Source organism: Pseudochaenichthys georgianus, chromosome 1 (genome assembly GCF_902827115.2).
Source record: "Pseudochaenichthys georgianus chromosome 1, fPseGeo1.2, whole genome shotgun sequence".
Classification (NCBI taxonomy): Eukaryota; Metazoa; Chordata; class Actinopteri; order Perciformes; family Channichthyidae; genus Pseudochaenichthys; species Pseudochaenichthys georgianus.
The window spans coordinates 38,157,495-38,179,886 of record NC_047503.1 but is presented as its reverse complement, the minus strand read 5'-3'; the positions used below and the strand labels follow the sequence as shown (position 1 = coordinate 38,179,886).

At 42.3% G+C, this 22,392-nt stretch overlaps 1 protein-coding gene across 1 annotated transcript in view; it reads right to left on the bottom strand.

Moving 5' to 3' along the window:
* Positions 1-37: 37 nt before the first annotated feature.
* frem3 (Fras1 related extracellular matrix 3) overlaps positions 38-22,392 on the bottom strand; it is a 34,466-nt gene continuing 12,111 nt past the window's right edge. Inside the window, exons 3-24 of the mRNA XM_034086243.2 lie at positions 17,858-18,004; positions 16,947-17,177; positions 16,687-16,812; positions 15,798-16,049; positions 12,442-12,591; positions 12,152-12,361; positions 11,791-11,988; positions 11,540-11,704; positions 10,892-11,074; positions 10,663-10,793; positions 10,092-10,250; positions 9,477-9,780; positions 9,024-9,155; positions 8,602-8,933; positions 7,783-7,975; positions 7,592-7,696; positions 6,654-6,781; positions 6,443-6,577; positions 5,897-6,023; positions 5,602-5,789; positions 5,127-5,273; positions 38-1,621 (exon numbers count right to left, since the gene is read on the bottom strand). Coding sequence (XP_033942134.1) covers positions 1,064-1,621; positions 5,127-5,273; positions 5,602-5,789; positions 5,897-6,023; positions 6,443-6,577; positions 6,654-6,781; positions 7,592-7,696; positions 7,783-7,975; positions 8,602-8,933; positions 9,024-9,155; positions 9,477-9,780; positions 10,092-10,250; positions 10,663-10,793; positions 10,892-11,074; positions 11,540-11,704; positions 11,791-11,988; positions 12,152-12,361; positions 12,442-12,591; positions 15,798-16,049; positions 16,687-16,812; positions 16,947-17,177; positions 17,858-18,004 — 4,301 coding nt within the window. The 3' untranslated portion in view covers positions 38-1,063. The remainder of the gene's footprint in view (positions 1,622-5,126; positions 5,274-5,601; positions 5,790-5,896; positions 6,024-6,442; positions 6,578-6,653; positions 6,782-7,591; positions 7,697-7,782; positions 7,976-8,601; positions 8,934-9,023; positions 9,156-9,476; positions 9,781-10,091; positions 10,251-10,662; positions 10,794-10,891; positions 11,075-11,539; positions 11,705-11,790; positions 11,989-12,151; positions 12,362-12,441; positions 12,592-15,797; positions 16,050-16,686; positions 16,813-16,946; positions 17,178-17,857; positions 18,005-22,392) is intronic.

The window sequence follows — 22,392 nt, the reverse complement described above, 5'->3', positions numbered from 1 at the left end:
AAACATTTGTTCTTTTATCTTCCTATGTGAAGTAGAAAATGTATTTTAAAGTCACAAATAAACCTTTTTTTTTTTTTTAAATACGTGTGTGATAAATAAGACACTGATTCAAAAAAAGGACATTTTATATTTGGCAGATGAAGTGTACATGCATCCAAACTTTTGAAATTCTCAATTAATAAGCCATAAGTCTACTAACAAATGGCACAATAAAATATACTATCAGCTGTAGAAGAACAGATTTATAATGCACTTTTTTTCAGGACTTGATTGACAAACCAGAAAGACAGTTCATATTTTTTCAAGTTTCACCAGGGTGTAGTAATACCGTTTCATTGTCCTACATTGATATGTACACAGATAGTTTTGAATCTGATTTCAGCCACATTGACCTGAAAAGAATAGTTATTTTAAAAAAAGAAAAATATAATAATTCTGCATTCTCAAGACTACAATGTACAATCCCTTTCAATGACACCACATCGGCATTGTTACTAAGCGGTGGGCAGATGTACTGCAGGCTCTTTAAGCCCTACAGTTAAATATTACAAATCATTTATCACATTCTCATTCATAAGGTCAGCTTCAAATAACATTCAATCCATTTTGCTTTACTCCACAAAATAAAATAACACCAATAAAAAAAACGTGATAAAGTATTATCTTTTAAGGAGGAACATAGACAATTTGAAGCAACTTAGCCTTTTAACTCTTGTATATAATTGCATCTACTCAATAAGGATTTCTAGGCATTTGCAAATGCTGCATGAAGCGGGATATTTTACAACTTGACAACCAAAGAAGCACGTGAATAAGTGTGGGGCTTCTTTGTACATCCATGATTCAAAATAGGCTGCACAAACCTATATTTCACTACAGCAAGAACTAGCCATCGTCAGAGATCAACAAGACCCTCTGGTGGTTTCTCTGCATGCAGGCCCCCCCGAGCACTGACACTGTTCTGGGCTCGATTCAGTGCTACAAGAGTCGGGCTTTAAAGGCACAATGGTGGAGGAGACTATCAGTCTTTTTAAGAGGGGGCAGGTGTTTGAGGTGGAGGGATCTAGACCTCAGAGTTGTCTGCGCTGCTCCACATTCCCCCTGTGCCTGAGCTGTAGGCCGAGGAAGAGGAGGTGGTGTAGGGGGGGAACTGGGCCTTCTTGGCCTTCCTCTTGCGCCGCAGCAGCAGGATGACGGCGGTGGCGATGAGGCAGATGAGGAGGATCAGCCCGGCGACGCCCACCAGCATGGGCAGGGTGGAGGAGTCGGCCAGCTCTCTGCCCGAGCTCTCCAGCAGGGGGCGCTCCAGCAGGGGGTCTCGGTTGGGGGACCAGGGCTGGCGCTGGCTGACCACCATGCGGTCGGCTCGGTCCAGAGAGATGTGCTGGATGTTGGTGCCTCGGTTGTTTTCGATGCCGATGTCCTGGACGGGGGCGTTAGAGAAGGCGGGGGCAGCGCGGCGGTGGCGGTCTGAGAGCAGGACGGAGGTGTCGGGCTGCTCCACCGAGGAGATGCTGTGGTGCAGATACTCCACGCTGCGCTTGCCTATGTTGCGGCGGGCGTTTTCTTTGGAGCGCACGGTGTAGATGGTGTGGATGAACCATTCTCTACCAGCAGCAACCTGCAGGAGACACAACATTTAGAGTTCACTTTGCATGTTTTTTGTAAAAATGAGTAGGTTGTCAATGGGATTACAAAAATCTAAACTGAATACTTCGGGATTACTAAAAATATGCACCTTATTTAAAAAAAACACACAAAATAGGACGTCAATATAATTGTTTCCCTTAATATAGGGTGACGTTCCAGGGACAGTCCCCGTTTGTATTGCCCTGTCCCCGGTTGAAACTGTCCCCGTTGTTTAATATACGTTAAAAACACATAGCAACGTGAAATAAAACGTTTCATGTCAGGAAACACTGGGTAAACAGACTACGATCAAGCCAGCCCCCACTTCGGAAAACTCAGTCAAGCCAGCCCGCACGTTGTATTGCGGTGCACGAATATCCTATGCATTACAGTAGATGTCTGTAAAAACTGCCTTCAAAATGAAAGCGTTTACTCGGTCAATAACAAATATACCTAAAAAACACAAAACATATTCATATATACTGGAGCTTGAAATTAAGAAATATGTACGATATAATGTGATCAATAATAATTTTAAACAAATTACGTATAACTACCACATTATAACTGAGCAGTGTTGGGCAAGTTACTTCCAAAATGTAATATATTACATATTACTTATTACTCTCTTTTGAAAGTAATAAGTTACATTACAAAATTACTGTCTCTGAAATGTAATGAGTCACACTACTTACTAATAAAATAAAATAACCGCAAAAGAATGGCTAGGTATTTTAAATGCTAAAATGTAGTTTAGTGCAGCTCATTATACATCCAGTGAAGGGCAATGTGGTATAGCATAACAACTGTGTAGGCTACTAACAACTTGTATTACACGGGTTAGTTGAATACTCGATTCTGATTGTAAATTCTTAACATGTGACACATTGTTAATCCAGCAGTACAGACCACTGTCAAGGATTATAATGAAGGTTGCTAAGGAGGATCAAGAAAGAGAAAGGAAAAGAGGTTAAAAGACGGAGCGCTGGACGTCAGATAAATCACCAGAAGAAGGCAGACAGGAAGTAAACACTAACAGGACACGGAATGGGCTCTGTAGTGTGTTTAGTATATGGCCATACAGGCCCGGTTCCAGAACAAAATGACTCGGGGTGAATCAGATTACAGCAGTAGTAGGTTTACATGAGCAATAGTGGCCGGCAACAGCAATGAAAAATAGCATTGATGGTCCCAATGAACAGATTATGGCATTTGTTATGTTTTGAAACCAAGCAAGTGAGAACATTTCAAGTGAGTTAAAAGTGCAATCCTGAAATATCTCATACAGTCCAAAGTGGACTGTGACAAAGAAAAGCACAACAGCTTCAAAACTCTACTGATAAAACAAATGAGAACATATTGTAAATCAAGGCAAATATTATTTGAACCAGCTCATGGTTTGAAATGGCAAACATTGAAAAGCAAAAGTATTATTAAAACCATGTAGCCTACTAAACATCACCTTGGTCCCATCATATACTCTGGGAAGAGAATATTTACTGTGCTTGAAAACTGGATCACATCATCATGTGAGGTTGAATTTGTGACCTGGAGATCATTTCAGCTGCAACACTAGCTTGTTGATAAGCTTGGGATATGAGATCTTTTTGTAGCCATTCGTGGTGAAGGCATCTGTGCTATTGGATGCATTATCTTTGACCCAACATTTCTACAGGCATGGCAGAATGTGGCCCTATTTTCACATATTCTAGCCCTTGTCTATTTGTATACCACGAGCTGCAAAATGACCACCTAACCCCACTGTACAGGCGGGTACTTGTTTAGATATACCTGGGCAGGCTCTGTTTTGCCGTGGTATCCTGGCTGGCACCTGCGGGCCGCAGAGGGGCGGCGTAGTTTCGGGCAACGAAGAGTGCTGCTCCGGGGGCGGCGAGTCAGGCGGGAGTAAGCTAGTGTCCACAACGGAGGGTCACGTGATGTCCCCATCTAACCTGTTGCTGCAGTCTGCAGTAGATGCAGTGTTGCTGGCGTTTAGTGATGGTTGCTTTAACCATTTTCGTATAAATGATTATCCACAGATGTGTGTCACTGCTGTGGAAGCACTTTGGAAATGATGCACGCGCAGCGGAGCAGGTCACGCGCACCTGACACAATTTGTTGTTAGTATTTTTCGCACCGTTCTCTTTTTTGAATAGAGGGTGCATACCATTCAACTGCCCCGAAGATCCCGGCGTGAAGCCTGAAGAGTAAACACCAGGTTTACTATCTACCCGCACAATTTGTCTGGTGTCGGAATGTCTCGCTATGTTAGTACATTGTTAAAAAACAAAACACCATTTAATTTCGGGTTAAAATGTGTAACTGCGTTACTGAGCATTGTAACGGGTAATATATTACCCACATTTCATTAGTAATGCGTTACATTACTTTGTTACAGCAAAAAGTAATATATTACTGTAACGCGTTACACCCAACACTGTAACTGAGTGAATGTAAAATGTAAGGATACAGTTATGAAGACATATCTGACTGGGTGACTCATTTCAATTGATGTTGACACCATCTCACAGCACTCCTAAAATAACATTACTTTCTGGAGCACCATTTAAAATGTATGCCGTTTAAAATCTCAAATTAGATCCATTGTCCATCTATATTTGGATTATTATGTAATGGAAACCGTCCATAATCAAAGAGTCACTCGAAGTCAATCAAATACTTATTTCACTTCAGGGTGATAGCAGGAGACCGCATCTAGTCAATCAGACAAAATCAGGACAATCTGATGTAGAGTTTCAAAATAAAAGACCTTTGTAGTCTCATATGGGCTATCGTCCTTCTGTTTGTATCCAAGAATAAATAAAAAACTGTCAAATCATCAAAGACTTATTTCACTTCAGGGTGATAGCAGGACACCCCATCCACTCACTCAGAGAGAATCAGGACAATCTGATGTAGAGTTTCAAAATAAAAGACCTTTGAAGTCTCTATGACCTATCTCTTCTGTTTGTATCCAACAGTTAAAATGTTCGAATTACATTGAACCAGAATTGTCCCCCTTTTTTCTTTAACAGTGAAGACAATTGGATATGTTAATGATATTTTCACCGCAAAACTCAAAATGTCCCCGGTTTTAATTTTGAAAATCTGGTCACCTTACCTTAATATGACAACCTTTTTTAATGCAAATAGACACAGTTTTGTATTTTCGGAAACTACAGTTGGCCAAATCAAATTACCCCGAATAAACAGTTCTGGCACACACTACATCTGTGTGACATGCGTTTGAGTTATCAGCATTGGTTGACATACAAAAAAAGTTTTTAAATATGAAATACTTTAACTGCTTTATCTGACATGCCAGGAAGTGTTTCTTGACAATGTGGCTATACTATAACACATTTTCAAATGTAGTCTGGGCTGATTATTATGAATGTATTATCATAACCTTATTACATGACACTTGTTACTACTAAACCCTGTGTATGGCTTTTTGGGATACATGAATAAAGTGAGTTTTTATAAATGATACACACCTGGAAGAGTGGAGACGAGGAGAGTGTGAAGCCGTCTGATCCTGGCTGTCTTGCTAAAGGCAGACCTCCGGGTGTGTCCAGAGCCAGCGTGGCCTCGAAGGAAACGTCACCAAACACTGAAGCCTGAGTCTCCGGCTGGGCCTTGTCCTGCAGAACAAAACACACAGAAATCAGAAATAATTCCAAAACTCCCTGAGCATTATACATTGCTTTCATTAACAATTCTCACACACTGATACCTTTACATCCGATTTTTTTAACTTTAGCATCAGAATTATCATCATGAAGACATGCCTAACCACATACTGGTTTTTATTTATTTGTATTTTAGCAGGTTGTTTGTGCAATTCTGTTGTCGTTATGATTTTATAAGCTATTCTAAGCTTTTACTAGATATTTGTATTTATTTAATTGCATTTAAATGTGCGTCCATTTATGATTGACTAAAGTATTGTCCTTGAGGATTCATTCGTACCAGGATCTTGAATCTGTAGAGCAGAGAGGGGGCGTCTGCCAGGCAGCCGAACTCCTTGTTGGTGGGGTTGTATTTGGGAACGTATCCATCTGCTCCGGTGCAGAGGAAGACTTTCTCGATGCCGCAGGAGAACGAGTCGCCCAGGTTCTGGACGGGATCCACCATCACACGGCCGTAGATCATGGAGCCTGAACACACAAATGTAATGTTAAGTAGGAAATAGCAGCTTCTCAGAGGAGTAATGGTCCTCCACTGCTGTAATGTTTCATAAATCCACAAGGCGGCGGTGTTGTACCGTCTGAAAAAGCAGTGTCAGTGCCCTCTCCGAAGCCCATGGAGCCGTCAGACAGCCACAACTCCTTCTTGGACAGCAGGAACATCTGAGTGTTGAGACTGAACTCTGCTGCCACTGGGTCACTCACCTGGAGGACAGAACAACAGTTAGCAAACACACAACATATCCTGGGTTAATAAGTTATTTAATATAGCTATTTTATTTGTATTTACTTGCACTATTTCATTGTGTTGCACTGTTGGAGGAGCCTGTGACCTAAGATTTTCATTGACATAACTACACTGTGGCTATGTACGAATGACAATAAAAGCCTTGAATCTAAGTATCATTTATAAATCATCATCTTAGGGAACAAGGATTCATATAATTCCGATTTATTTTGTCCGCTTACATAACATTTGTACTAATATCAACTGATGAAAAACCAAATAATATATAATTGAAAAAATTAAGATATTAGACTATAAATAATTGTTAATTTTTGTAGTGTCATTTTGAAAAAAGGGCATCATGCTGGGCGATGTTTGTTTATATATGAAGGCTGACCTGCTGGAAGCGGATATCCATGTCAAACGTTAGAGGCTCTCTGGGATGGCAGACAGGAGGAGTACTGAACTCCCCGTTGGGTGATGCCATGCAGGAGATCAACTTCACAGTGTAGGTCCCGGAGTAATCTCTGACCTAAAAGTCCCACAGAAACAATGTTAAACACTGTCAATGAAGTCAGCTGGCAAGCCTTTACTGCAGATCCACTCACAGCAAAGTCTGAGACGAAGCTCCACTGCTGTATGGGCTGGTTGTAGGTGGGCTCCGTCCTGACCAGAGCCAGAGTGAAGGTCAGCCCGGGGTGGTCCGCACACATCACCATGGAGGACATGCTGGTCCCTGAAAACACACAGTAGACAGTGTGAGGCTGGGTTTGGGTTTTTCTTCTTAGGCAAGAACTGTTTGCATCTGAATGTGTTCATGTTATAGTAGTAGTGTTATTATTGTTGTTACTTGTATTAATTACTTTTAATTAATCAATGTAATATGTAAATTATTATTGTTTTCAATTATTCATTTATTTGTGTTAATTTATTAATTATTTTTATTTATCTAATCCATTTTATTTATTTTTATATTTTTATTTAATCAATTTGATATATTTCTGATAATTGTATTTTATTTATTTTTTTATATTATAATATTTTATTTTTTATTGAGTGTTCTTTTTGTGTCTTGTATGGTTATGCGGTTTTATTTTGTTAACTTTACAATGAAAGCATTTAAATCAGCAAAAATAAATAAATCATTCAAGCTGCATTTCATCAAACCAACTAGTAACAGTGTCTCCTTTTTATTTATTTAAAGAGTGACCTTCTACATAGTTCGTAACACTTGCTTCCTAACTGTAAACGCTGAAGGGTCATTTTGACATTTGCTGGAATGACCCCTGGCACTTTCACACAGGAAGGACCCCCAATGTGGAACTCCAGGAATAGAGAGGAAGTCGACCACAAGGTAACCCAAGAGGAGGTCGCTGTATAGAATGACTCCTTGCATAGGTGTAGGGCGTGTGTGTGTGTGTGTGTGTGTGTGTGTGTGTGTGTGTGTGTGTGTGTGTGTGTGTGTGTGTGTGTGTGTGTGTGTGTGTGTGTGTGTGTGTGTGTGTGTGTGTGTGTGTGTGTGTGTGTGTGGGCACCACAGTCTTACCTGGATGAGACATAACAAACTGTCCCCTGAAGCGGGCCTCCGTCTTGAAGTTGACCACCAGACGGCCCTCCTCATTTATACGCATGCTGGTTGGGTACATGGCCCCTATGAGAAGAGAGAACAAAGTTGAACAGTGCTTCACAAATGGACTGTGAGCGCCAGCAGGAGGCAGCGTTGCTCTGAAAACATACCTTGAAGCTCAGCCTCCGGTGGGCTGCCGATGCCGTCCTGCCACAGAATGGCTGTGTCGTACACAAAGGTGAGTTTGAGCTCTGACTGCAGGTCAAAGTGCTGCCACCCCCCCACTGCCACCGGAGAGTGGAAGACGTAGGACACGAACAGAGGAACACGCAGCGTGACGTAGGACTGGACCAGGTTCAGCACCTAAATAAGACATAAATCAGGCATTGTCAAGTTATGTAAGATGCATAGTTTAGTAGTTGATGTATATTGGATGTGAAGTAGTATCTCTGTGTACATTTGAACGCCTGTTAACAAAAAGTGCCACAGAAAAATGTATCTGCACATTTTCATAAAATATGCATCTTTACAGGAATGACAGTGACTAGCTGTGAGACAACTGTAGCTGGCGTGGATCGATGTATAAAGAAAAGTTTGAGACCAAGCCCTGTTCATTCCCAGCAAAGTGGCGACTTAACTTAGCTCTGTGTGCTAGCTAGCTTGCTAACTGTCAGTGACTGTTTGCTAGCAAGGTATATAGCTTAATTGCTAAAGAAAAAGGAGGTTCAAACAGTTCCTTAAAATAAATGTGTACTATCCATCGTACTATCACATAACTGTCTGCAACTATTCCTCTTTTTAGGAGCCGTGTCCATCAGAGAAGTTAAAATAGAAGTTGGTGGTGGAACAATGCAAAGCTAATAAGCTACAATAACGGAAAAAAAATCCGAGAGGAAGTTAGTTCCCAAGTGAACTTTGCTTTAAAGAATTTGCTGATATTTACTGTGACCCAGAGAGTGTCTCCACTGATTGATAAATGTGTGTCCTACCTGTCCATCGGTGCCTACGGAGCCTCCACAGTCGTTCAGCAGCTCTGACATGTCGTAGTAGCTGGTGAACTCCCAGAGGCAGGCCTCCAGGTTCAGGTTCTTGTAGAAGCGCAGAGAGTTGGCTGAGCGCATGGCCGGGTTGTACTGGTAGGGGGAAGTCTCGCCAATGATTTCAGGGTTCTTTGTGGCATCGGTGATGAACCCGTAGCCTGTTTGGATCTCATTGAAGTCGAGCAAGTTGGAGCAGCGATGGTTGCCAACGCGCGTGCCGTCTGGGCTCAGGGTGAGCTCGAAGTTGGACAGAGGTCTGGTGGAGATCACAGGTAACATGCCTGTTGAGAGTGAAGAGCGTGGTAAGTCTTGGTCTAGATTAGCTTACTAACCATTTAAGACCATATATGCAACAAATGTTTGCTGCTCACCATCCATGTGAGGCATGTTGATGGTCAGTTTAATGAGGTTGGGGAAGTCCGGGTCATCTGGACCGGTGTAGCGGATCTTAGCAGAGAAAGGTTCGGCTCCAACAGTGCCCGCGACACGAGGCTGACACATACCTGCACAGAGTCAGAAGTCAGCTAAACATGTAGCAGTTAAATCAGCAGGCCTACTTTCAATTGTCATTTTAAGACCGTTTTACGCCACTTACATAATCATCTTATAATAGCATTAAATGCAAGTAGCCTACACCCTTTAAGAGAGAAATTAACTTTAATTCTTAAGAATATTCAGACATGGGAATTCTTCCTTAAAATATCATTTGGATACAATGGGTAATAACTAGGTGGGCAAAAATCACTTGTGGTCATGTCGATATATTGTACGATAAGAGTATAACATAATGATGTTGACAAGCCTCCCCATCATGCTTCACTCACCCTCCTCCTTGCTGACCACAGCGATGGGGCTGGACATCTCCAGACCGGCGTCTCCATTGGCGTTGAAGGCTCTCGCTGCACACTGAACCCGTGAGCCGCTCTGGAAGTAGATGGAATCCAGAGTGATGGACTTGGTGTTGGTGAAGAATGTGTTGGTGTCCACCTCCCCCATGGGGCTGGTCACTCCATCAGAGCCGGTGGGGCCGCTGACCAGCCAGCGGTACTGAGTGAGCGTGTCGTTGATGTTCTCCACAGAGCAGATGGAGCCGGTTTTGTCGAAATCGTGGTACTTAGGGTTGCAAGCCTGCAAGGGATGACAAGACAGATTTAAATTAAAGAAATGTGGGGATATATGTGACTCTAAAAAGCTATAGAAGGAAAAGCAGACAATATGACTTATAGAGCACAATTTAGACGAGGCAATTCAAAGCAAAAATTGCATATATTTTTGTTAACAAAATAAAAGCAAAGGCAGGCAAATAGATGAATGACAAATGATGTAATTTATTGGAATGGCACTGTAAAAAGACCTCAGGTATTTACAATGCTTGTTGCAAAGGTGGAGATAAAAGAAACAAAATAGAAGCTGCTTTACATCAGAAGCGCTACACTTACCGTCACACACACAACAGGGTATCCATTGGCCGGGTTGGGTCTTTCTTTGGTTTTAACCGTGTCATCGTACATGAGCAGGGAAACCACCAGCGGCACGGCAGGGAAGGTAACATCTGCCACACTGTCCATCTCCTCGATGTACACAATGGCCTTGTTCATCTGGCAAGAAGAAGAGAAGCATGTTGAGAAACTGATCCATGAAACTGAATCCATCTCATTTAAATTCATCATTCCTCCAACAGATTTCTTCCTCAAACTTTGCTACCTAACATATTTGAGTTTGTCACGTGAGTGGTACATGTCTGATGTATGGGTTGTATGTCGCCGTTCTGTTTATAGGTTTGTCTACTGTTTGGCTCTGCCGGGACATTCCTCTCAGCATCTCATTCCAGAGGGAGAAGCTTTTTATAAGACTCCGTGGTCCAGGCGCGCTGACAGCAATGCCAGCTGCTGCCTGGCTATTTTCAACACAGGCTGACCTGACAGGGGCGCATGCTCACGTTTGTACATATGCAGCACTGTACGTGTGCACATAAGAGTTGCAGCAATGTGTATGTTGCGTTTGTGTCACCTGTACTTCAGCCACCATGTTGTCATCAGGCTTCATGTGCACAATGAAGGCCTCTCTCATCTCTCTCTGACCGTCAAACAGGATTTCGATCTCCACGAAGTGTTCCGTCTCACCGGCCTTGAACTCAACATCTTAGACATAGAGATAGTGAAGAGAGCAATGATTATATACACAAATACCTAAAAACAAGCTACCGCGGCACTTTTTAGCCACTACACCATGTTCTCACCCTCTGACAGCGGGTTGTAGTCCTCTCCGGATGTTGCAGAGCCGTCTTTGGTGTGCACTCTCACCAGTGAGACCTTTGATGTGTCTCCGACGCGCAGGATGGGAATCTTCACGATCGCCAAGTCACCTTTGACCTGAGGTTCACGCACACTGTACTTGATCTCAGAAAAGCGGATTATGGGCCCTAGACAGGAAGAACATTCAAAATGAACATGAGCCAAAACATCAAAGACATGTTTTTTCTCTCAAATGTACAGAGTAGAATGTAAGAATCCTCAAAACATTATAAAATAAACGTCGACAATACCGTCTTTTCAATGCAAAATAAATGAAAGCAGAAACACTACGTTCAGCTTTTCTGTCCGTTTGTGTTTGGTTGTTTTATTTAGTTATTTATGGCATTTTTATGCGTACAAGGTTGTATGTAAGTGTATGACTGTATGTGTCATATGTGAATGTACTAGTAAGAAAGGGTGATTAAGTGTGCATAAAGATAAATGTATATTTTTTATGATGTAAATCACATATAGATATATTTAGTCTTTAATGTATATTCTGCTTATATTCAGCCTGCTTGGAGCATGAATGCTAGTAAACAGTCATTCAAATATATTTGATGTTTATATTTCATATATGTTAGAGTACGTACTGTCCTTGGTGTCTGTGACTGACACCAGCGCCTCCTTCTGCTCCCCCACAGCGGCTCCATACGGAGACTTGCTCTTTGGACTTCCCAGGACCAGCCTGAACTCCTCGTCGTCTTCATGGGCGGAGTCGTCCATCAGGCTGACCACGCACGGCTTCTCAGTTTCACCTGGGGAAAGAGTGGTCATCACACTCAGTTAAGTGCTGCAGGATGTAACGATACAGAAAGAGTTAGATGCAGAGGGGAGGTCTCACCTGGCAGGAAGGTGATGATTGATGCGTCAGTGTTGGGTCTCTCACTGTAGTCCATCATGACCTGAGCCGAGCCTTGGCGAGTGTAACAGCGCACCGTGGAGGCGAGGCTGATGTCTCCACTGCGGTACACGATGGCTGTTACCTCCCCATCGGCCTCATCCACCTTGTAGCTTCCCTCCTTAAACTGAACCTTCGGCACTGTAAAGACAAATATCAACGTGTTACAAAACAGTTTCACTGCGTTTAGGTGAAGTGACTGAACTCAAATTTGCACTAAGTACTAGGTTTTTCTGTGACGCTTTGTCAACCTTAACCTTGCACTACGTTACTGTAGTCTTGGAACACTATATTGGAAACTCACCGTCAGTGACTGTATCGTTGATGGTGATGATGGTGTTGCTCGGTTCTCCCAGAACAGCATTCATGGGCATCCGTAACACAAGGTCAAAGGTCTCCGGCCCCTCCAGCTCCGGCTGACCCAGATCATCCAGGATGGTCACTCTGAACGTCTGCATCGTCACTCCAGGAGCAAAGTCAAGGTTTCGACTAATGCCAACGTAATCCAGTCCAGCTGCATATTAGAGAGGAAACCATGAACTAACGCTGTCATGCAAAATCATGACTAAACGGTGTTTCTTACAGCCCGTGTACCTTCTGCAGAGACAGGCTCACTCTTCCTGGAGCGGACGGTGACTGTAGCCGTCTTGGAGAGGTCTGTTCCCGTCCTCCAGACCTTCACCTCAACGTAGCCTGAACTCTCTTCCACAACATACTCAGGTTCCCCGAAATACAGGGAAGGCTCTGTGGGGTTTGGGAATAAAACCAAAGTACAGGGGTTGAATGACATGGTGCCCTTTAAAAAAACAACTCATCAACTTTAACCAGGAATACAGTGTATAGAGGAATTTGAGTTGGTTATCAAGCGTGGTAAATCCAGAAGAAAAATCATGTCTACGAACATGACATTTTGTCATAATCCGGATATTGTCTTTTCATCAGTTCTGCTGTTTTTCGTCTCTTGTCAGACAGACATAGCAACCTAAGCCTCTAATCGAGCCTTGTCCACGGACAAATTGGCATGAATAGCTGAGCAAACACCCTAATTTTTGACTCGGCACAGGAAGAGAGCTTTCATCCCCCTTATCCTATCCTCTCCCAACCTTCCTCCCCCATTTATCTAAATCCGGACAGCTCCGTCTGAACTCAACGCCAAAGGGCCGGGGATACACCTGATGAAATAGGCGTGTGCTTGTGTGTGCACAGGAGTGAGGGGATGTTCCCAGTGTCTGATGATAGAGCAGCTGATAAGCAGTGTGCCGAGGGTTTGGCAAGAATTCAGAGCCCCGGACACATTGTCAATTAATCTCTCCTCACTTCTGTATAAGGATATAAAGAGTGTGTTCAGCACACTCTGTCAGCCAGTGCTCTTAGAGATCCTCTGATAGAGACGCCTTTAGCTTTCCTTCAACTAAGGAAGAAAGGGTACACACAGAGTGATTGTGGGAGTTTCTGTGGGAAATGGATTAATGCCAATTTAAAATAAGGCTTTATAAATGGTTTGCAAGTAAGAAACGAATAGCTTTGAAAATGCTTAGTGTATTTTCTAGTCCACAGTTGTGGCGTAATGGCTCAGTTGTTGTTGTTGTTGTTGTTGTTGTTGTTGTTGTTGCTGCTACAGTCTTATATTGTCTAATAGGATGACCAGTAACTTATTGTGGCTGATGTTAGCTAATAAGATATTGCTGGGTAACTGACATTATTGATCTTATTTGTCCTTTCTCGTACTGTAAATGTCACTGTGTCTACTGTTCAGCAACATTTGCTTTCACCCTGAAGTATGTATGGCCTTGTTAAGGCTGATCAAATAACACAATAACAACAAAAAAGCACATACATTGCAGTTTTCATGGATTCACAAATGCATTGAAAGTTATATGTAGCAATGAATTAGTGTGGGATATGGTAAAGTTTTATAACCATAGGTTGAAACACTTCAGTTTTCCCAATCACTGTATTTGTTCTCAGTTATTGTTGCTTTTAACAAATTGGCAGGTCTTTTTCAGAAGTTGAGAGACGAGTGATGCCGGATGGATTTCTGGCACGCTCTTAATGCCTCTCAGCCTCCATGACAGCTATTTAGTAGCAGGGAGGATGAGAAAGGGGGTTGTTTGGAGGAATGAGTGCCAACATGGCAACCTTAAATATCAGTGGGAGGAAGAGCCAGACAAATACAGTAACAATGGAGGCTCTGTTGGCCAGAGTCCAAACCACAAGTTTACTCAGACAGGCAGATGGTTTTACACACGCACAAACACACACACACTCTGAACCAGATTTATGATGGGGTGTTACTTCAGGACCCACCAAGAAGTTAAACCACAATAGAGGAGTCGTCTCTTGTCTTTTCACATGTCCGGGAATGCCCGCTGATTATTTATACATAAAGTTCAATTGTACTCCTGTGCCAAATTGGTGGTGAGGGATGCTTGCTCCAGCAGCACGTCTGTCACTACAACAAGCCAATCCAGGAAATGAGCCTCGAAGAAATGCTGGAGAAATGGGACGAAGACTCGCAAAACGACAAGATGTACCTCAAGGATTTTAAGTATTTTGTGTGGACAATTTGTCAAGGACATTTCTTTGACGGATCAAATGAAACCTATGACACATTTGTAATTTATAGCTTTAAAAACGGCATTCCTTCTCAGTCCTGTCTTTAACAGGAACACGCGATGCAGTCCAGAGTAAAAACATGCCAGTCATTTGGATTCTCTTCACAATAGTCCCCGTCTCCACCACCTGCCTTTTGGTCCCCGCAGACAAAGGGATGCCCTCCGTTTCCCCTGAGCCCCCCTGAATGCCAACGACGACTGGGGGTCGCTGGAGGAGCAGAGTGAGGTTGAAAGCCCTTTTATCTGTCAGACACACTGTGGTGTAGCATAACATCAACTGAAGCCGCCATTCTCCCTCTCAACACCTGCCTATTGTTATCTTGTTACCGACACTCAGACATACAGAGACAAATAAGGAGGATAAATGAAGCGGAGTGTGTAAACAAATCCGTTAGATCCCGGCACAGGAAGAGTAATGGACCCGAAAATACAGTAAAGCCAATAAGGCATGTACGGTATCCCGGGGTTTTGTTTTGGCGTCTGTGGTTTTTGTGCCGCCTGTGCACTTTTGATGGATTAATGGTGTGCTGATACCAAAATGGCAAAATACAGCATCAAAGGCACAAGCTGAGCAACAGGATCACCCGCAGCTGCCGCCATGATGTCAGGCGCACTGTAACCACGGCACATGACCTTTAGGCAAGCTTCACTCCCTTTGAATGGTGCACCAGGAAAGCAATGTGTTTCAGGCTCCATGCTCATGTTAGACAGCTCTTTAGGAGATCTTGTTCAGCGTGTGCTTTTGTTGATTTGTGTGTATCAGTTTCAGAATTACAATACATCTGTTTTCTTTTGCAGCAAACAAGCATGTTTCTGCTGTTGTATTACGCTTTGATTCAGGAGACATCCAGACTGTAACAATAATATTCAAAGAATACTATTCTGCTCTTTTCATAAGTTGCATTAATGCATATTGATGCTGTGATCTGCTCATAAATCAGGTTATTGCTCACTTTCCTGGTCCGGTCCAGCATTTTGATATCCGACTTTTTATCAAATGCTCAGAACTGAGATACTTCTGTGACTTGTAAATCTATCAATGAAAATGTATGAAATCATGTGTAGGTTTGCTGTTAGTGGGTAGTTTGAAAAGGACCTGGAGGACTTTATGAAAAGCTGAAAAGATATATTTAAATGAGCAATAAATGTATCTGTTTCAATCTGTAATTATTTCATTAGGTCACTGCTTTTATCTCTTTAACCATCGATCTGTAGTTTCCTTGTATCTTTCCGCCTTTCCATCAATGTCCTAAACTGACCATTGACACTTAAAATTGAATGCGAAATAGGGTTTTTTACAACAGGACAAGTGCATTCAACTCCAACTTCACTCACCGTCATCGTCGTCTGCTAGGATGGTGATCTTGGCAGAGGGGAAGTTGGCGCCCAGCTGGCCGCCCATGGGCATGCTGAGGCTGACGTTGAAGCTCTCTTCCTCCTCATACAGGGAGTCATCGATGATGATGATGCGACACATTTTCTCCCGCTCATCTTTGTCAAAACGCAGCACACTGGTGTGGTCCTCGGCACGGGTGATATAGTCAGAGTAAGACAGCACCATGCTGGGTATGGTGCCCGTGGCCGTGGCTGAGGAATTATGGGAACAGAGAGAGGACATAAAGGGTTAAACTGCAGTGGAAATGTTGGGTTACTGGCAGTATGAAGTCAGAGGGTGCGAAAGAAAAAGGGTATACAAAACATAGACACAGAGAATGTAACAGTATGTTACAAAAGAAAATAATACAAAATGGACGTGTGGAGCGCCTTAGTAGTTGAGTGATTACATGATATTACATTTATAACCACAAGGTCCCTTTTTGATTCCCGCCTTAGCATGTTGCATATCAAACCCATTCCCCCCTATTTCTAGACAATTTCTGTCCTGTGTCAAGTGGAAATATGCCAAAAAATGACTTGGAAAATTCTTTTAAAAACATACAAAACACTACAAAGTACATGTACTATGTTAAAGGCATCTTTTTAATAATTGAAAGTCAGATTTTTTTTAATGTTTTTTAAATGAATTAAAACCTTATTAATCCTCAAAGGCAATTTGATTTTGGGTAGTTAACATCAGAAAGGAAGGAGACGTATGTAAAGACAGACAAAGCCAAAATGTTGTACTTATTTTGTATACATCATTGGCATTGAGCTAGTTTGCGTGAATACTCAAATGAAAACCTTTTCATTTGAAATACAATCATTACAAACGGGTTTCTCTCACCTTGCTGAGTGAAACAAACAACCATGAGTTCCTGACTGGCGTCTCCTGAGCGCCTCACCGGCACTAACAGCTCTCCAACATCCTCCTCAATGCGGTACTCTGCTTGAGGAATGTAGACGGTGGATTCTGTTTTGAAAGAGACATACAGGTGATGAGAAACTGAGCATAACAATACCCCATTTATTTAACACTATAAATGAAAAAGACTGCGTTTATGACGGTGAGGCTTTGTTCACATAACTACATTTTTAGATTCTTACCATCTCCAGGATCCACGATCTCGACTGTTGTGAAGTCGGGGAACTCGAGCACCGCCATGACCGGATCTGACAGCTGGATCTGGAACGTCTCTGAAGTCTCAAACTCCTGATCTGTGAAGATCTTCACCTTCCAGGTCGCCGTGGTCTGACCGGGGTTGAACTGGACCTGTTTCTGGGATTTTCCTCGGAAATCTTTGTCCTTCTTAGCGGTTCCATCCTTTGTTGCAATACCTGAGGGAGAGGGATGTGCAGGTTTTGATCTCTAATTGGAAATACTGTAGATTCAATTGATGAATAAAAGGACCAAAAACCACAGAAGTCCCGACATTTATTTTGGTTTCAACACATTTCTTGGGTTGAAAATATCTGCATAATCTTTTAGTTATGTGTGCGTTTGTAACTTCATACTTGACCTTTACCAGGAAAGGTTATATGTGCTCTCAATCAGACCTCTTGCAGACAAGAGAGGAAATGTAACACCAGTCAAACAACGACACAAAGGATTTTCACCTTTGGGACACAGCATTGTTCTGAGTGTTGTGTTGATTTGGTGTTTCTGTGTAGGGATAGACTGAGGATTTCCTGTAGCTTAACAAGGATCTGCAGAGATTTTAAATAAGAGGGTAGGACAGATGTTTTATGGCAGGGCTGTTCCTTCAACTGTTAAAGGGGCCATAATTATTCGTTAAATTGTCAGTTTAATAAGGGCATGTTGTGTCGTGACATTTCTTTATATCTGTTTATTGCGACTGAAATGTTACAGAAATGTGGATTCTTAGGGGCAAACAAGAAACAGAAAATGCTGTTACTTCGGAGAAACTCTCTGACCTCAGTCATGAAAGATATAGAATATATAGATCTAGTTATTAGTCATTTAATTATAAAATATAAAGACTCAAGTCAACACTTACTGACGAAGGAGGTTTCTCCCAGGTAGCCTCTGCGTTTGAGCGTCACTTCCAGGAATTTGGAGTCCTCATCCACTAAATAGTATTCCTTCTCCACAGAGATCCAGGACCAGTTGAGTCTGAACGGCTGAGGCTTTAGTTTGTTTCCACCTAAAGACAGAAAAAAGATATATACTTAGTACAAAAGACCTAATTGGCAGCGCAGTACAACGAGGAAACAATCTATTTTGTTCATATTAGAATTCACTGAGGCATATGTAATGCAATCTGCTCTGGGCTCAAGGATAAAAAGGAATCAAAGCATTTCATTTTGGAAGGGGAAACGTGATATCTTAATACCAGGACTTCCCTAAACCTCATGGGCCTTCAGAGGAGTTGCCTTACTTTTTATTTCCTCTGATGCACATCCACCTCGACTTAACACTTTCCATTCACTCAATCCTAAAATGGACCGTACCAACGCAGACATAGACGGTCAGCTTGTGGAAAAATGGTGTCATAGTCTGATTTCTTTAATGAGCAGCCTCTTGTAAATCTGTGTCGCTCCATCAAGTCCACGCTCTGTCGCTCTCCCTCTTGAACAAGGCGAAGGAGTTTTTTGCCCCATTAGCAACCTTAAATATATACTTCTGGTTACACTAACATGATTTACTCACAGCTTGATAAACTCTGCAGCATATCCAGGACATATAGAATCATTTGACCCCTTCACTTTCTACTCATTTTAGCTGTTAAAGAAGCCATGCTCATAAAACACACATCTGACCAAAGCTCCGAGAGTCACCTGCCACTGATCCACATCTTTAATCCATACTATCTCATGACTCGTGTAATCCCTCAAACTGTCAGCTCAGCTTTGGGCACTGACTCAAAACTGGCTGCTTCACAGATATTTAAGATCGTGGGTTCCGCTACATAATCTGAATGTTTTTTTAAGAGCAGCGGCGAAAGTCCCTATAGTGTCTTATCCTTCTGTGAGAAGAGCCTAGTGACCTGTGCCTTTTGATGTGAAATGGGTCAAGCTCAGTGGGTTCTTTGGATCAGGGGGTCAGAGAGGGCTTTCTCTCTTTAGTTTTGCACGACTGGTCACACCGGCAGCGGCCCTGCTGACCTCACTCTGCTAAAGAGCCTGAGAGGATTGAGGGGTCTTCATTGGGTCTGAAGACACTTTTAGCACAATGGACAGACAATATTACATTTTAAAAGACTAAAAGTATTTTATTCTGTACAATACGTCCAAGAAATTAGAAAACGCAGAGGTGAATAGATCATTGTTCCTGAATAAGAAGTAAACAGAGAATAATAATTAAACATAGTACAATAGCAAGGACCCTCAGACTGTCCACACCAGCATTGAGCCCAGTGTTGCCTCACTGAAGAAGAAAGAGGCTGCACTTGTTCTGCTATGTGACTGGGGACAATGAAAAACCAGGGGAGCTGATAGTGGGGTATTCAGTACGAGAAGGGGGCCACTTCCTCAAACCCACATGTCAGTGCTGACGCCAAACCAGACCGAGTCACAACAGGGCCCAACCGCTCTCAGAGAGATATGTTCAGATGAAACTGATATCCAGTGGATTTTCTGGGACAATGACAGCACTCAATCCCAACTTTAATTCCATGAATAGAATAAAGATGGCTGTAAATCCAGATAATCGCTGTACCTTTTATATTATAATCTACCTTCTTCCACAAATAGACACATGCACGAATGCATGAAGCCCACGCCTGGTTGGACTCATGGCGGGCGAAGGCTACCCTCGATCGGGCTCCGTGCTCAGGTTTCCAACAGTCACGGCTAAAAATACAGGAAACATGCATCATATCTGATTTTGCTCACCCTAGATTCTTTAGGTGTTATATGGTATGTGCGTGAAATGAAATGTGTAAAAATACAGTATTGCTTTGTGTGTTCTGTGCAGATAACTATACAATAACTGTGTGTGTGTATGATGTCCTGATTGATAGGACCCAATCTGCACTGCTTCACATGTCATGGAGAACCAAAAGGGAATCCAATCCTCATCTCCATAAGAAAACTCCTTGGCACAGCCTGATGCAAGTCTTTGACAAACTTTAATTATCAGACTGTTTTTGTGTCCGAGAAAGTGTGTGCTGGCAGACGGCCCTGTGTGAAGCTGATATGAAAAGAAGCTTAGCCTATCATCGAGGATTATCAAATAAACACGGCAGACAAAAGGCTGTCTCTCTTTTGGCATTGAGCCCTCAGGTAGCTTTAGGTTTCTGCGTTGCTATGAGGAGTAAAACAATGGAGTTGTTATGAATGTGACAAGACCACAGTGTTGCATTGTTAGACGACATTATCCTGAATAGCAGACACCTGTAGTGCAGACATATCGATGGATCTGAGGAGATTCAGGATACTGAAGCATGTGTCATAGATGAAAAAATGCATCTATTTTGTAATCCTTTACCTCAATTTTAATAAGTCGCATATATTGTCAAAAATATATAAACACTACACAACAGTAAGCCTGACCTGTGTTGAACCAAAAACGAAAATAATAGCCGTGACCGATGACTAAAAGAGTCTAGAAGCACACGTGTATTGTGACATATGTCAAATAGTGTAAAGGTATTGCAACAGTTGTTCACATTTAGCTGCCATTATCTCATCTTCTCATTCATTGTCTGACAAACTGCTATTTCCAAGGTTAACAAGAACCCTTTAAGCTCAAATAAAATGTCCTTTCTTCAACAAAAAAAAGGCAAATAACCTTCCATATTGAAAAGATTAGAACAACACATGGTATCCCAAATGTCTGAAACCAGTGAATAAGTACCAATCTGCCATTTTCCTTAGACTCAGTGGATCTATTGCAATGTGTGGTCAACAGGTGCTGTGTTCCTGCTGGAGCAGCACAGGTGTTTACTTTTGTCCAGAATAACTACTGTCAGTGTTGTTCAAATTGCCAGTTTTTGTTTTTTTGGTTCCTTCCAAATGATTTGAATGTTTCTCATTCACTGTTCACTCAGTCACACAACTCCTAACATACACTTAGTCAGAGAAACCAGTTTCTGGCTAAAGCAAAGATCTTGCTTTGTCCATCTATCTGTCTCTCTCACTTCCTTCCCGCCAGACTCCCTCCAATGGGGGGCAGAGTGACAGCTGCACTCCACAAACCTCCTCCCCCCCATGTTCCCCTTCCTCCCTGTGTCTGCTTTGTTCGCTGAGGGGAGGACAGCGAAGAGGGACAGCAGGCCGCAGACTGGGTGGGCCCGATCCACCAGCATGGCATGCCTCCCTGCCTGCCTCCACATTGTTCACACCAGTGTAAAAGAGAGGAATCTCCCTTTCTACGACTTCTTTTGTAAATGCTGTGAGACACTGAGACTCGAGCTGGCATGAGTCTCAAGAAAATCAAGAGATAATCAAGACACCACAGTTCCCAGCAGGGTTTTCCTTTAAGGTAACAACCAGAGTGGAAATGGTTTCAATTTGCTCAAAATAGACTAGTTAGAAAGACCTGTGAAAAATAGCTGCAAACATGAAAGTCAAAATAGATTTTAGACATGATTGATGGTCCACTTTATAGCGGTCTTTATGACACATACTATATAAGACTGGCCATCAAATCCAATACATACAGTATCTGCCTGGCTCAGCTCACATTTCCATTAGCTTTTCAAACTGACAATCAACATCATTTCTGCTGGGATGTAAAGTTTTATAGATCGCACATGTTTCTAAGTATCTCTGTTTGCAGCTAAAAAAAAATGTAGCTTCAGTTTGATTGATGCTAATCACTGTCAAGGGCAGGGGCTGAATATTAAAGAAGTATGTTAATGTTTTTCTGTTTTAGGACCTGAGTGAGAGCAACTGGATCCTCTCCAAACGTTGACTTATTTTAGTGCAGTAAATCACAGTGACCTACTACAAAGTGACACATTTAGGTATTTGCAGTGCAGTATTTAACTAGAGGAAGCGACAAGAGTGCTCTTCATACAATTTTGAGTAGCCAATATCCTGCCTCAGCAAGAACACTTCAAAACATACACAGGACATTATAGCCTGTTCCTGCTCCGGCGTCCTTTGACAGCACATTCTGCAACAGCTCATATGTACACAGCAGTGCGGCCTGCACCATACATAGATGCAGTGGGGTAGTGGGTCAGGCCAGAGATATCATTGGAGAGGAAGGTCAATATGAGGCTTTGACGCTCAACAGCATGATGCAAGGAAGAGCAACCATCTAAGAATATCCTTATCAAGTGACAAGCATCACCATTATTACATGTCCTCATTAATCATCCTGTTGATATAAATACAGAAAGGTTTCAGTTAGCTATGTTCGGTATTTAAATGTCAATGGGTTTTGTAAGCATGGTCTATTAAATCATGGAGGTCTCGAACGTCGATAGAAACAGAAAATGTTTACCTCTTTTTATTGTTTGACATCTTAATAAGTGAAGGAGGAGATTTTTTAAATAGTGAAAGCTATAACTTCCTCTCTGCGTTCCAAAGAATTCATGTAAGGAATGCCGCATGGTTGGATGTATTAATAACCCTTATCATT